The 15,979-nt window shown below is 49.0% G+C and overlaps 1 protein-coding gene across 7 annotated transcripts in view; it reads right to left on the bottom strand.

The window, feature by feature from the left end:
• ZC3H4 (zinc finger CCCH-type containing 4) overlaps nt 1-15,979 on the bottom strand; it is a 42,979-nt gene that overhangs the window by 13,897 nt on the left and 13,103 nt on the right. For 4 of the 7 annotated variants that reach the window (XM_080643891.1, XM_080643887.1, XM_080643890.1 and 1 more), the window contains 9 exons: nt 12,888-13,107; nt 12,500-12,610; nt 9,744-9,966; nt 8,377-8,555; nt 7,588-7,684; nt 7,348-7,487; nt 6,172-6,279; nt 3,904-4,015; nt 3,234-3,343 (listed from right to left, as the gene is read on the bottom strand). In XM_080643891.1, coding sequence (XP_080500017.1) covers nt 3,234-3,343; nt 3,904-4,015; nt 6,172-6,279; nt 7,348-7,487; nt 7,588-7,684; nt 8,377-8,555; nt 9,744-9,966; nt 12,500-12,610; nt 12,888-13,107 — 1,300 coding nt within the window. The remainder of the gene's footprint in view (nt 1-3,233; nt 3,344-3,903; nt 4,016-6,171; nt 6,280-7,347; nt 7,488-7,587; nt 7,685-8,376; nt 8,556-9,743; nt 9,967-12,499; nt 12,611-12,887; nt 13,108-15,979) is intronic. The other 3 variants (XM_080643892.1, XM_080643888.1, XM_080643893.1) reach the window with 1 other exon arrangement.

The following is a 15,979-nucleotide window of genomic DNA, read 5'->3' as shown; positions in this document are numbered from 1 at the left end:
CCAGTCAGGGCATATATGGGAGGAAACTGATCAATGTTTTGTTTTGTTTTTCTCTCCCCCACCCTCTCAACCTCTGGCTGTGGCGGGGCCTCTGTCAGTAAGGACAAGGGCTCCCGGGACCCTTTCAACGAATGAAACCACCAGGGCCTTGCTGGACCCCACACCTCCCCTACCAGGACTGATTCAGAGCGATCCCAGGGGCTTCCACAAATCAAAAACATCCTCAGCAGAAAAGGACTGACACACCTGCAGACACACAAAGGCACGTGGGACATGGTCTGTCAAGGCCAAGAAGTAAACTCACGTCTGTTGGTTAAAAAGGTTTGCCCCAAAATGGAAACCCAAATGTTCTTCAACTGATGGCGGGATAAAAAACTGAAATCATCCATACAATGGAGCAGCACTCACACTATATTCTCGATGCTGTGGATGAACCTCATGTAGATTATGCCCAGAAGCTAGAGTCAAAAGGCTGTATGCACACGTATTCAAAAGCTACATAGTGTAAATCTACTTATATGACATTCTCGCAAAGTCAAACTATAGGGATGGAAAACAGACCAGTGGTTGCCAGGGGCTGGAGACTGGGGAGGCGTTGACTACAAAGGGGCATCAGAGGAGCTTTGGGTGATGGACTGAATTTCTTCCATCTAAGTTTCTGCGTGGCTATATCTTTGTCAAAACTCATGGATATAAACTAAAATGAGAACAAGTGATAAAGCAAGTGGGGCAAAAAATATTGTTTAACAGATAAATCTGGCAGAGGGAATTCTTTGTGTTATTCTTGCCAACTATTCCCACATAGAAGTCATTGCGAACCCCAAAGGCAGGCATGCTTTCAAACCTACAGTGGACAGCTGGAAATCAGTGTCTGGACAGACAGAAGTGTCCCCGAGAAGTGGGAAAATAAAGCAGGACAATAGCACAGACATTTCAGGATAAGATGGCTAAGTCCTGGTCATGAGAGGCAGCACAGCTTGGACCCCAGGCCCAGCCCTGGTGGACCAGCTGCAACTCAGTCTGGGCAGGAAGGAAATGGCTGACCCCACGCCTTCAGCAGGGTCAGTCTAGGCCAGTGGTCGGCAAACTGCGGCTCGCGAGCCACATGCAGCTCTTTGGCCCCTTGAGTATGGCTCTTCCACAAAATACCACGGCCTGGGCGAGTCTATTTTGAAGTGGCGTTAGAAGAAGTTTAAAAAATTTGGCTCTCAAAAGAAATTTCAATCATTGTACTGTTGATATTTGGCTCTGTTGACTAATGAGTTTGCCGACCACTGGTCTAGGCCCATCCCAAGGCATATTGCAAGTTTTACTTCCTAACCACACAAATTTGATTCTAGAATCATTTTTCTAGGTTCTACACTCATTTTTATCCCACTGAGACTTAACCTTGTATAGGGGATGATATCAATGTTTTCAAATGTTTGTGGGCAGGAGCTCAAATGGGACACCTTATTTTCTTGGGTTTTTTACTAGGACGTCTAGAGCTTTGCTGTCCAATATGGTGGTCACTCGCCTTGTGTTACTATTGAGTACGTGAAACGTGGCCATAAGTACCAGATTCTGAAGACATAGTAGTCTCCCCAAAATCTTACTTTTTCCCATCACTTATTACTTGCCAAAATGATTAGTTTGAACATGGATACACTGAGCTAAGATATGTTGTAAAAATTAAATTCATGTGTTTCTTTTTACTTTTTTAATATGGCTACTAGAAAATTTAAAATTAAGTGTATGTAGTCTGACCCTGGTGGGTGTGGCTCTCTGGTTAGAGCATCAGCCCTCGCACCAAAGGGTTGAGGGTTCAATTCTGGGTCAGGGGTACGTACCTGGGTTGTAGAGTTTGATCCTGGCCCTGATGGGGGCATGTGTGGGGGTCATGTCTCTCTCACATTAATGTTTCTTTGCCATCTCCCCTGCTGTCCCTCCCTCCCTTCTATTCTCTCTAAAAATCAATAGAAAAAATATCCTTGGGTAAGGATTAACAATAAAAATGTGTAGCCTGTGATTTACAAGACTGGCCAATTTATAGCCATTCTTGATATTTTTCTGCTCACATCATATAAATTGTGCAATTATCAGTAAAACCTTCATATTAAAACTGCTGCAGAACTAGTAGGTAGATAATAAAAAAAGGAAAAATTAAACATGGGGCTATGACGTGTTTCCTATTGGACAGCACTGGTCTACAACACAAACTCTGAACCTCCAGCAGGGGGCAGTCCTCAGTAAGATATTGTTCCATTCTTCAAATGAGGAATGAAGTCACCATGACTTCCCACTATTTACCCTGTGAAAAACTCATAGACTCTAGATATCTAGATGACAAAACCCTAGTCCTAGGTTATTAGGCTCCACAAGGGCCTGGCTAAATAAGACCTTTCTCCAATTTTTCCCATCCCTCTGCCAATGAGGAGCGGTGTTCTCTTGCTTTGCCTGTGCACGGCTTCCCCTCAACTCCTCCGGCAGTGCCAGCAGCCATTTAAACTGGGCAGTCATCCAAGGATGGCTGATAAACACGATCCTTCCCATTCTTAAACAAATAGCCAACTCCTCAAACCATCTGAGAACTAGAAGGCAGGAAAGCCTTCATTTAAAAGGCTACATTCTCTTGCTCATCCCTCGGATGGATTAGGAAACCAAGGACAGGACCTTGGGACTCCCCAAGTCCTAATGACTCCTCAGGGACTAGATTCTAGAAGATACTAGGATGAGTTTCAAATGTCACCTGACAACTCAAAAAGCCCTGACACCTCACCCGAGGGAAGAACTCTCCAACAAGCACAAACCTCTAATTTCCCTGTAGTTTTTTGGTTTTTTTTTTACTGCTTGATAGAATCTTTAAAAATTGTTAAGTAAACATTTGACATTTCCATAAAAGTATAAGCCATCCCAAGTCTCCTCTCCGCTTTGTGTACCAGGGACTCTCTCTAAAGGACAACTAAGAAATCACAAGATACGCTTGGAGACACAGCAGGCAACACTCCTTTCACGCAGCCACCCCAGTGAACACTGCCCGGGCTGGAGGTAAGATGCATGCGCGACCTCCTCCACTCTCTCTGTAGGCAAGAACACAGTCCCCATGTCTTCCTTGAAGTGGCCCAGCTCCAGATCAATGCAACTGGGAATTATGGTCCTGCACAGCGGCCAGCGGGCGGGCTGTAGAGCCAAGTCAATGGAAGGCACAGGTCCTGGTTCCTGCCAGCTGTGGTGGCCGACCCCCCAGACATTACCTTATCCAAGAGCTCTCTTGTCTCCTCAGTCAGAGGGTCGTGGGAAAACATGCAGTCGTCACCATTGATACAGTTCCCAGTCGTGTGGTATAACTTACACGGAAAATCACGTTCAGGGCACATTAAGGCAAATGCTCCATCTCATGGGACACACACATGCACACGTTCCCAAGGGCAGAATCCAACCCCGTGTTTTGGAGATGAGGAAACGAGCCCAGAGAGGGGAAGTGACTTTCTCAGGGTTGCACTGTGGGTTGGTGGCAGACCCCGTTCTCAAGACTCTTGCTCCAGAGTGCTTCCCGCCCCACCACGCTGGCCTTGGGGCTGTGTCCTCAAATCCTCACTCAACAGAAATAGGCAAGTTCAATGATGTGCCCAAGGTTACATAGCCAGTTAGAAAGTCTCAGAAAGATAACAGGCAATGGCATACGCCAGTCCCAAGAGTATATGTAGAGAGAACATATTAACATGTGCCTCAGTTTACTCATCTGCAGAACGGGAACAGCAGGCCCGTCATAGGACAGATGTGAGGGTTAAATGAGATGCAGATGCACTGAAAGCTCGACACTGCACTGGCAGGGTGAGAGGAAGCGCAGTGGAGGTCAGCTGCTACTACCAACAAGGAGGGTTCTGCCCTTGCATCAGAGCAGATGTGGGCGCCAAAGGATATCATGCATGTAGGGGCAGTTCTCGGCTTTGGCACAAAACCCGGTGATGTAAAACTTGCACAGTTCTCGCTTCTTTGGTAGCTCGATGTCATGGCTGAAGTTACAGTGGTCTCCCTGGAAGAGAAGCAATGGAAAGGTCAGGCGGTGGTGCGGGAAGCCCTTGCTGACTCCTCCTCCAAGAAAACGCTGCTCTGTCACCGGAGAAGCAGAGGGACCGACGACAGAACGAAGCCCCCTTCCCTCAGGGAGCAGGCAGGTTTTTCCCACCAACTTCATACTTCTGACCACGTGCGTGCTCCCCGGGGGGCCCCTGCCTCCCTCTCCCACAGCGTCTTCCTCCCGTCTCTATTCCTTGCCTTTCACTGCCTCCTCCTAACTCCTCTTTCCTTCCCTTCTTTCTCTTATCTACTATTTTTCACTATTTACTGAATGACAACCAGTATCCAGTCCCATGCTTTCTCCTAACAGAACCCCAATTTTGTTTGAGGAAGAATGTGCCCAGCTAAAAATATTACATTTCCCAGCTGCTCTTAAAGTTCTGGCGACAGGTGTAGGCAAACGTCCCTACGAGGCCAACTCGGCCTCCATTTTTTAAAAAAACCCACCACCTACTTTTCTTCCTCTAGCCCTTAGATGTGCTGCCTGGAGAACGCCAGCCACTGTGCAACCATGAAGACAAAAGCCACATGCTTAAGAACGGCAAAATATAGCCTAGGAAGGAGGTGGTCCCACAGCGTGCCACCGACACTGCACCAGCCTTGTACACTCTCCCATCCTACACTGTTCTGAGGGATAAGCATCTATGTGCTCAAGCCAGTGGAGTTGTGTTTGCATTATCTGCACTATGACACAATCCAAAGAAAACACACACCTAGCTAAACTAAAGATAAAAATTGTTGTATACCTGTTTCAAAAGCCTTATTCTCAGGAATGGCTATTCATTTTTCTTCGTTTATATGTATTACGAACTTCTAAAAATAATATGAATTGACTGTAATAAGGAATATTTCACAGACACATGCACACTTATTGGAGTACACATTTTCTAAGACATATACATAGGTGTAGTATTTCCTGGGGTGCATGTTTCCCAATATCTGTCCACTGACGGTAAATGTGAATAAAAAGCCAACAGCCCTAGCCAGTTTGGCTCAGTAGATAAGAGCGTCGGCCTGCAGACTGAAGGGCCCTGGGTTCCATTCCAGCAATGCCGGGTTGTGGGCTTGATCCCCAGTCGGGGGCGTGCAGGAGGCAGCCAATCAATGATTCTCTCGCATCATTGATGTTTCTATCTCTTTCTCCCTCTCCCTTCCTGTCTGAAATCAAATATATTTTAATATATTTTATTGATTTTTTACAGAGAGGAAGGGAGAGGGATAGAGAGTCAGAAACATCGATGTGAGAGAAACATCGATCAGCTGCCTCCTGCACACCTCCTACTAGGGATATGACTGCAACCAAGGTACATGCCCTTGACCATAATCGAACCTGGGACCCTTCAGTCCGCAGGCCAATGCTCTGTCCACTGAGCTAAACCGGTTAGGGCAATAAAAATATATTTTAAAAATTAAAAGAAAAAAAAAAGCTGGCTGACTAAACCAGTGGTCGGCAAACCGTGGCTCGTAAGCCACATGTGGCTCTTTGGCCCCTTGAATGTGGCTCTTCCACAAAATATCACGGCCTGGGCGAGTCTATTTTGGAGAAGTGGTGTTAGAAGAAGTTTAAGTTTAAAAAATTTGGCTCTCAAAAGAAATTTCAATCGCTGTACTGTTGATATTTGGCTCTGTTGACTAATGAGTTTGCCGACCACTGGACTAAACTAACATTTTGGGTTACACTGTTTCCTTCAGAATTCTGTGGCCACTGGTCCATCTGTGGCATTCAATTCTGCTGTGAAGTTCAAGGCTGGCCTGATTCCTGCCCCTCCTTTTCTATGGATGTCTTAAAGTTCAGTAACTAACCAGAGTATGTACATCTTTGCATTAGCATCAATCTTAATACAACATTTGAGGCTATACGAATTTGTTGAAAACTTTGACCAAAAATATCCTCCCCAAACCAGAAAAACCCAGATGTCCTGTTGCTCCGGCCCCTCAGTCCCTCTGAGAAGAGAACCAAGTCTTCCAGGCCCCAGAGGCACCTCTCAGTAGTCAACCACTCCCACGGCATGAGCCCTGCCCAGCGAGGTGGCCTCCAGAGCATGCCCAGGAGCCCTTGTCCCCTAGGAGGTTGCTGCCCTGCTCAGGCACCCAGGCCCTCTGACCCCTTACCCATGTGCACCGCCCCTCCACGAAGTATTTGCAGATGACTTTGCCTTTCTTGTCAGACTGTTGGTGGGGCTTGTCATGATCACGGCTCCGGTAGCTTCCACCGCCATCCTGTTAGGAACACAGAGCACAGAGTGTGAAGGTAACTAACGGGGAGTGAAAAGCGAGGGTCAGGTGCAGACCATCTGAGTGAAGAAGAGTAACAGGAGTTGTCTAGCAGCCAGTTCCTGACACCGAGGCCATAGGAGTCTGAGCCCACAGTATGGAATGCTGCTTGGATAAGAAAAGCTCTGGCACTTGGAGCTGTTGGCAACGAAGACTCGAGCACAAACACTTGTGCAGGAACACATCCACCTCCTGGAGGCAGAGGCACGTGCCTTCCTGTAAAACTCTCCAGGGATAACTGAGTGGGTCACCTAGAACCTTCCAAGTCTTAGAGACTGGTTAGGGGTGACTGCAGGTGCTACAAAGACGTGGTTTTAAGAAACAGAGGGTCTCTTACCCTGGCCAGTGATGCTCAATGGTTGGAGCATTGACCAGCACACCGAAAGGTCGCCAGTTTGATTCCCAGTCAAGGGCATGTACCAGGGTTGCAGGTTCAATCCCCAGGCCCTGGCTGGGGTGCGTGTGGGAGGCAACCAACCAATATATCTCTCTCACATCGATGTTTCTCCTCCCACCTCTCTAAAAATCAATGGGGAAAAAATATCCTCGGGTGAGATTAACATTAAAAAAACACACACAGCCCTAACCGGTTTGGCTCAGTGGATAGAGCACCGGCCTGCGGACTGAAAGGTCCCGGGTTTGATTCCCATCAAGGGCATGTACCTTGGTTGTGGGCACATCCCCAGTAGGGGGTTTGCAGGAGGCAGCTGATCGATGTTTCTCTCTCATCGATGTTTCTAACTCTCTATCCCTCTCCCTTCCTCTCTGTAAAAAATCAATAAAACATATTTTTTAAAAAAACCACACACAACACAACAAAACACAAAAGAGAGAGTCTCACCAGCAGTGAGTGCACCCCTATGAGAGGTGATCAGTGCTTATTGGCCCTATGGGGAACGGCTACTGGGAGTAGGAGGCCAGGGTCAGCCTTAGAGGACAAGTCATTAAAGGGAACAAAAATCCAAGGAGCGGCCTTGGCTAAACACATCAGATCAGAATGAAGAGTTGACTCACGCCCATGTCATCGTCATAGAAGTCATCATCATCATTCATTCCACCCTTGTTCATCCCTCCTCGGCTGCCACCTCGACCTCGGCCACGGCCCATCCCTTTGCCTCGGCCTCGGGAACCCCGGCCACGGCCTCGATTTAACCCTGTGGAGGAGAGAAATGGCATCAGCCACTGCCTGTCCCCAGTACCCAACTCTAACAGCTGCCAGAAGGAGCCCCACCAACTTCTGGGGCCCCTGCCCACCTCGTCCTCGGCTATCCTTGGACCGGCGGTACTGGTTTAGCTCCTTGGAATAGTCGTCATAATCCTCATCTCCCATTGGTTCCTCACTTTCTCCATACTGGAATTTCAGAAAGGAGAAGAAAGGTGTCACATGGGGAACAATGAACACTGTTCCTAACTATACATTTTGCCCCCTTTGCCTTTTGGTTTCAAGGACAACTTCAGACTCAGAAGAGCAGGTGAGAAACCTGGGCCTCGGGCCTGTGTCCCCTCCTCACATGACCCAGCCTGAGCATGGGTGGTCTTAATCCTTTCTGTGCAGTCATCAGTCTTAAAACTCCCACCCCCTGGGCAAATCCATTAGGGCACCTCTGTACACAATGGACAGCTGTGCAGCTGTAACAAAGAACACACAGAAAGGTCTCGGCAGGGACACGGCAGTGAGCGTGGCAGTTCTCTGCGAGAGGAGTGTGCCCGCGCGCAAGCACGCAGCGCAGTGAGTAAATAAGCCCCGGACTGCAGAGGCCTAAAACGTTTCCAGAGCCGCTCAGGACCTTGTCTCCAGGGACGGCAACTAAGTCGCTGGGAAATCAGTGAGAAGATGTAATTTTCACAGCTCACCCTTTGGTATCTGTTCAGTTTGAATCATATGAAAGTTTTTTCAATTTCAAAATCATACCTGAACATTTAAAACACATAAACCTGCCTGCCACCTGATGCTTGCTTTCCTCCTTAGTCTTACAGGCCACCCCCAACAGTACATGCAGCCCACCAGCCATTCCCCTATTCCCGGGCAGTAGAAAACCTTACATCCATCTCATCTTCATAAAAGTCATCTTCGTCTTCTGGGTGGTCTCCCATGGAGCCTCTGCCCCTGCCTCGGCCGCCCCGGCCCATGCCTCGGCCCCGAGACCCTCCGCGGCTTCCTCGGCCCCGATAGCCCCTGCCACGGCCTCGACTGCCTGCACGGTGATTCAGAAAGTGAACGCCTGAGCGGGAGTAGACCCCACCAACAAGAGAGATGTTAACCCATTGTTTGCCCCTGAGGTCAGTCATTTCATCCTCCTCTCCTCCTCCAAGAAGCCTTCCCAGCTCCCCCAGGCAGACTAAAGGTTCCCCTTGCCCCCTGGATGGGGTGCCTCAGCATTGAGGGCACATGGCTGCTACAGCACTCACTACACTGAAAGCTGCACTGTACGATATGGTAGCCACCAGCCACACGTGGCTACTGAGCACCGGAAACGTGGCTGACCAAACCAAAGAGATGCTGTGAGTATAAAGTACATCTGGATTGCAAAAACTCAGTGGGGAAAAAAAAGGGGGAATGTAAAATATCACATCTGCCTAGTTTGCAAACGTGTTGAAATAAGGTTTTGAATGTATAAGGTAAATAAAATATATTGTTAAAATTCATTTCATCTGTTTGCTTTTTAACGGTGACTACTAGAAAACTAAGTCATATGGTGGCTTGCACTCTGCTTCTACAGGACAGCACTAGTCTAGAATCTCTCCAAAGAGCAAGGCCTGTCCAGGGAGGTGTCCGTGAAAGACTGCTGAAAAAAAGAAGGGATAGACGGCCACTCAAACAACAAGCTGGGCCTTAGGCGGGGATCCGAACCTCTGAGCTGGAAGGTTCTGGAAGCCCTCTTAGGGTGGGAAAATCTCACTGGCAGGAGATGGTTCTAAGAGGCTAGGCTGGGCCTCTGGTGCTCTGCCCTCCCCCACCATCCTTCTAACTTCCAGAGTTCAAGGTTCAGAGGTGTGGCAGGCCCACAGGCTGCAGTCACACCTTGTCAGGTGATATGAGCTGAGGATGGGGGAGGGGGCTACTGAGGGTTGGGGCAGCCAACTGCCAGTCACCCTGGCCCAGATGTGAGAAGCCGTCCCTTTTCTTTCCCCTCACTGCTGACCAGGAAGTGAATTTTCCCTCTCTCTGCCTCATACCAGCCTGGCTCCATCCCAACCAGGGCCTCAGCACTGGCCCTCTTCTCACATGGCTAACTCCCCCAAACCTCTCCTTCCATACTTATCTCAGCCCTAAATGACTGCCTGTCTCTTCTCCTGGACTGGAGGCTCCGTGAGCATGGAGACAACCAGGCCTGTCCCGCTCTGCACCGCCCCTCCAGCCCCGCCCCCAAGTCTGCTCAGACACCCTGGAGCAGAACCTTGGGTCTCACCTCGGCCCCGACTGCTGCCCTCCTTGGCACGCCGGTACTGGTTCAGCTCTTTGGTGAAGTCGTCGTAGTCCTCCTTGCCCAGATCCTCTTCCTCGTCGCCCTCATAATCCCCGTACTGCTCGTTGTCATAGTCGTCATACATGCCGTAGCCTTTGCTGTCCATCTTAGAGTAGGACTTCTTGGGCAGGGACGTGCTGTGTGACGGGGGGTACTGCTGGTGGGACTGCCAGGGAGAGGAGGGTGAGCAGGCCCCAGGGCCTTGGGTGCAGACCACCAAGACCCTCACTATCCCTGGGAGAGAGACCATCCTCCAGCCACTTGGAACTGGTCCCCACCTGGGTGAGATCTAAGCAGTAGGCCCAGATGTTTCTGTTCTTCAGAAAGGGCCACAGCTTGAAAGAAAATGGAGAACAGACCCCACAATCCCTGAAGAACAAGGTAGAAAGTAGTGGGGGGGGGGGGTATTTCCCAGGGCTATAGAGCAATCTCATTTGGGGAGGAGGCCTGGTAGGCAGAAGGGGTGCTTCCTGGTCAAAATTTTCCTGGGGTCTTGGAATTCAATTAATTACCTGCTTGGCAACCAAACTAGAAAGCCATTTCAAATGATGCTTTCCAAAGTGTGCTGGTGCCAGGAAATACTGGATCAAGTTAAATATGTATTTTATTTATTTATTTATTTTTTTAAATATATTTTATTGATATTTTACAGAGAGGAAGGGAGAGGGATAGAGAGCCAGAAACATCGATGAGAGAGAAACATCGATCAGCTGCCACCTGCACACCCCCCACTGAAGATGTGCCCGCAACCAAGGTACATGCCCTTGACCGGAATCGAACCCGGGACCCTTCAGTCCGCAGGCCGACGCTCTATCCACTGAGCCAAACCGGTCCCGGCTAAATATGTATTTTATATATAACACACACACACACAAATGGAAGCCACCAAATTGTCCTCAGGCAACGAATGGATAAACCAACTGTGGCACATCCAGACAATGGAGCATTTATTATTCAGCAATTTAAAAAAAATGAGCTATGGAGCTATGGAAAACAGAGGAACCGTAAACTATGCTGCTAATTGAAAAAAGCCAATCTGAACAGGCTACAAACTGTATGAGCCTGACTGACATTCTGGGGAAGGCAAAACTCTAGAGTCTGTAAAAAAGACTGGTGGTTGCCGGGGCTCAGGGAGGAGTAAAGCCGAGGGGATTTTTAGGGAACTGAGACTATTTTATATGACAGTGCATGGTGAATACCTACTTTATGCATTTGCTAAAACCCAAAGAACTGAAAAACCCTAATGTAAAGGTATGAACTCTATGAGTCAATACTGGCTCATCAATTACAACAAATGTATCAGCCACATTAATGCAAGATGTTAAAAACAGGAGAAACGGGGTGGGCTAAGGAGGGAGCTATACTATCTGCTTAATTTTCTATGAACTTAAAACTGCTCTAAAAAATAGTCTATTAATTTGCCGAAACCGGTTTGGCTCAGTGGATAGAGTGTCAGCCTGCGGACTGAAAGGTCCCAGGTTCAATTCCGGTCAAGGGCATGTACCTTGGTTGCGGGCACATCCCCAGTAGGAGGTGTGCAGGAGGCAGCTGATCGATGTTTCTCTCTCATCGATGTTTCTAACTCTCTATCCCTCCCCCTTCCTCTCTGTAAAATATCAATAAAATATATTAAAAAAATAAAAATAAATAGTCTATTAATTTAAAATAACCCACACTCATTATAAAAAAAAAGAGAGAAAATACAAAACATAGGTAGACAGACATACACAACTACTTTAGCAGATCTTAAAATGCCCCAACACCAGTTCCCAATTAAAGCTCACGGTGTTTCCTCCTTCCCTGCCTCCCTCAGGTTTACAGTCTGAATCTCCGTTAGTTCAGTGTCAACTATGCCTTACAATAAATTATCTGTAATAATGGATGGTGCTGAGTCATATGATAACTGGGACACCTTTAAGAGCTACTAGCTTTAAAAGTATTTTTAAAAATCAAAACTCAGAAAGCTATGTTGATGTTTTTTCTTATCAGTTTTGCTGGGGGGAGGGGTAATAGCATACTAACTGAATAGATAACTTTGTTTGCTTAAGGTCAGAGATATAATTTATTCCTATAACCATTTCATTCTCTTGCTAATTTTCCACAAAAGTCATTTCTGAACAGTGTAAAACAGCTATGACAGGGACAAGTCAGCATCTTTCTCGGGGATAGGAGACACAAGGCAAAGGCCATAGGAAGAGGTGGCATCAAGAAGTGCTAGCAGCATGGCTTATAGAGATCGGTTACTAACTGGGTTCAAACCCCCATTCCTGCACTTCAGAGCTGTGAAACCTGGTTGAAGTTTTCTAAGTCTCGGTTTTCTCACCTGTAAAACGGGGATAAAGACAACACCTAATCTGCCCAGCTGGAGTGCTCAGTGATTGAGCATTGACCTATGAACCAGTAGGTCACAGTTCATATCCAAGTCAGGGCCTATGCCCAGGTTGCAGGCTTGATCCCCAGTAGGGGATGTGCAGGAGGCAGCTGATCAATGATTCTCATTATTGATGATTCTATCTCTCTCACTTTCCCTTCCTCTCTAAAACCAATAAAAATACATTTCTTATATATATATAAAAAGACAACACCTAATCTTGCAGGATTATAATCCGTGTCAAGTGCCATGCAAGAATGCCCAGCAGAGAGTAAGGTGCTTAGTAAGCAGTTTTACTCCATGGAGCCCCTGACCAGCAGCCACTCACCGGCACGTACGGGGGGCTGTACTCTCTGTACTTGCGGTGCCCCTTCTCGCTGGGGCTGAAATCTGAGTCATCGGAGAAGTCGGAGAAATCATCGCTGGAAGATGCATGGCGCTGCAATGACAGAAGAAGTGGACTTAGCAGTTCTGCTGCAGGCAGGCCACTCTGGCAGTCAGCCCCGGGGAAAGCACTGCTGGAATGTGCCAGAAGGGCTCTGTGCTCTCCGTGAAACACCTACCTACAGGCATTTAGCAGCAATGGAGCATGAGCTATTGATCCAATTTGAGGAAGGAAAAAACAACACTATTAGGAGTGCTCTTTGGCCCGCTAAGATAAGCTCGGCTCCTGCGGCTCTCCGCCAGGTCCAGGCCCATGAACCCTCCAGACCTACCTTGTGCTTAGATTTCCTCCTCTTTTTTGATCTTCTCTTCTCTTTCTCCCGCTCTTTCTTCCGCTTCCGTTTCAGTCTCCTGTGAGACTTTTCCTCGTCTGAATCGCTGTGGTGCTTCTCCCCCTTTTCTTTCCGGCTCCTCTCAGGGCCTCCAGAGGTGTCTTGGGTCTCCTCTGCCCCATCATCCTCCAGTTCACCTTCTTCCAACTCACCATCTTCCCTACAAACCAACCCCAAAGCCAGCATGAACACAGGTTTGAGAGGAACACAGGTCCAAGGGCTCTGGGCTGGCCCAAGCTGGCAGGAATGGAGGGCCAGACTGCTGTGAAAGAGACCTGGAATCCCTGCCAGAGGCCTTGGAGGGACCTGGGGTCCACTGCCCCCCATTCCACCCTCACCCTCCTCCCAAAGGACTGCATCTGCTCCCAGCTGTCCTGGCTGGGGGCGGGGGCTGGGGCTGGGGCTGGAGTTGGGGAGGGGACAGGGACCGACACTGTTGGAGCAGTATTTCCCAAACTGTTCCCTAGGACTCGAATTCTAAGAAGAAAAGTGACGAAGTTCTGTGGTCGAGTTAGTTGAGGGAATCCCCACCTTGGGGAACCACAATGCTTAATGCTGTAACAGGAGTTCCCAGAAGTCCTACATACAGTCAAGACACCTATACAACTTGGCTTCAGAGCACTTGAGATGCACTTGACCACAGAAGCTGCTTCTCTCAGGGAACAAGGACCAGCATCCCTCCCAGGAGCGGTGGCCATGTGTGTGCCCTGTGAGCTGAGGGTGGTAGCTGTGCACAGTGGAGAGAAGGCCATGCTTCTGAACCAGGGGTGGCCTGCAGATTCCTGGGCCCTACCCCAGGCAGGCCTGAGGACACACTAGTGAACAGGCTCTGGGGTCTGACCCACACCCTCAGCTCCATGGCCCTGGGCTGGAGGCAAGGGGGGACTGAGAGGTTAAAAGGGGTGAGGGGAAGGGTCCCAGGCACCAGACCCCTGGTGAGGTCCTCATGACAGCCCCCACCTGCAGCTCACCCTGTTTCCCACCTGACTTGCCTCACTTCTGGGTATCCCTTCTGGCCCCCCAGTCTAGATTTCCTAACTTTTCAACACCCCCCAATACCATCCTACCCCTAGTTTTATTAAAAAACAGAAGTGCTCTCCTGACATGACAGATGCTGCGAATAGGACTCTAAATGTCTAAATATCTATGGGGTGGGGGATAGGAGGTGGGGGGGGGGATAAATAGGGTTAAGGAAGTAATAGCTGGGAAAAGAATCCCGTTTTTGAGCCAAACCCACAGACACAGTACTCACAAGCACAGAAGCTGGTTTTAAAAAAATAAATAACAATTAAAAAAATTTTTAAATGTTCCCAAAGTGCCTCATGCATGACATGGAACAGTATGTATGAGGGCATAAAAATGACTTCTTTATCCATTAAACAGGACCCAAACCAAATGGAGGTAACCGAGTAATGTAATGAAGCGACCCAAAAGGCTACCAAAGGGAACTAATCTGGGCAGAAAAAGCCTCGGCCGCTCAGATGGGCCCAGGGTCGGGTGGAAACATGCTCACCAGGCAGCTGGCCCGGGAGCGCCTGGCTCTATCAGGCTTTGTGGGGAAACTTGGACTACTTCTCCGAGGACCTTCACAGACCTTTCACTGTGTCCCTCCCTTTGTCTGCCTTGGTGCTGCTCCCTAAACATCAAAACCTTCCAGAAGGGCTGGGTAAGCTCTCATTCCCAGTTCAGAGGGGTCAGATCAGCCTAAAACAAGTGGCCCAGCCCCACAGATACCCCAGCAGAGGTCAAGGGCAGCTCTCAAACACAGAATGCTAGACACAAAACTTGAATGTTTCAAAGGAAACAACACAGAGAGATGACCGATGTGCTTCTCATGCTGTTTCCTTGTAAGGGCCAGGTTGTCCTGGGCTGGCCCCACAGGAAGACGCCCAGTAAACTATGGAGAAGGCAGCATTCCTGACAAGTGAGGCACCTTCCGGCTCGGGTGCGGCCCACAGAACGAGGGGTGGCACTAAGCAAAGCTCTCATGGGACGAAGACAATTCTGCTGGAATGGCCTCACCCACAGTAAAGGTGCCACTTGACTGGGGAAACTGGTTTTGGCCAGCTCACCAACCCAAGGGAGACGCTGTTATTCAATGGCATGGCCAATTTCTGCTGTCTGGTGTTGGGGAGCTCACTGGGAGAGTGGTTTCTGGAGCCAAGAAGATGTGTGCCTGAGGGGAACACTGGGGCGGGCCAGGTGACCACACCTCAGGAGAAATACTGGGAGAGCCAGACAGACTAGACAGGCAGACACACAATGGAGCTGGGGAAGGCCCAGAGGCAGTTCGGAGAGGTAGAGGCTGGTATCCACGAAGAAAAGCTATAAAGAGCATCCCTCTCAACACTTTAGTCTGGAAAGGAAAAAGGTCAGAGGGACATGGGCATAAAGTACCCAGAATCCCAGGACAGGGATGGAGGGAACATAGTTCGACAGGAACTGCCTAGGCTCCTAGAAGTCCAGATAAAAGACATAAAGCCCAAGACTGCCAACAGCAAAAGAGCCTTCTGGAACCAGGAGAAAGCCTGCAGGGCAGAAGGGATAGTGGGACGCCATCACCCTTTCATTTCAAACCGGAGGGTGAGTAGGGGAAGGGCCTAGCCGAGGTCAGACAGCCGGGGGTGACAGGAAAAGCACCAGAACTGACTTGTTTCCCGCCCTAAGCCCACTGTTCTTCCTGATTGGTGAGGCGGAAGGGGAAGGGGGAGACCTCTCATCCACCGCCTACTTGATGCCACAAACATTTCTGAGCATCTTCTCTGTGCCAGGTCCTTGAGCACCTCCTTGTCTGCACTGTCCGAATAGGAAAAGATACAAGTTACAAGAAATCCAGTCCACAAAGAAGCCTCTGGATACTGGGCTCAGGCAGCTGAGCCAGGGGGGCTGGCACCTCCCGACACTCCCTCACCTGCGCCCACTCCTGGGCAAGGACCCCAGGCACAGCAGGCAAAGGTCTTGCCCAAGGTCAGCTTAGGCCTCCATCCCTATCCTGCTGCTGCACACTGATTTAGACCGAGGCACGGGCTGCT

This window comes from Plecotus auritus, assembly GCF_963455305.1.
Source record: "Plecotus auritus genome assembly, chromosome: 10".
NCBI classification, from domain to species: domain Eukaryota; kingdom Metazoa; phylum Chordata; class Mammalia; order Chiroptera; family Vespertilionidae; genus Plecotus; species Plecotus auritus.
This window is presented reverse-complemented; position numbering and strand designations above follow the sequence as displayed.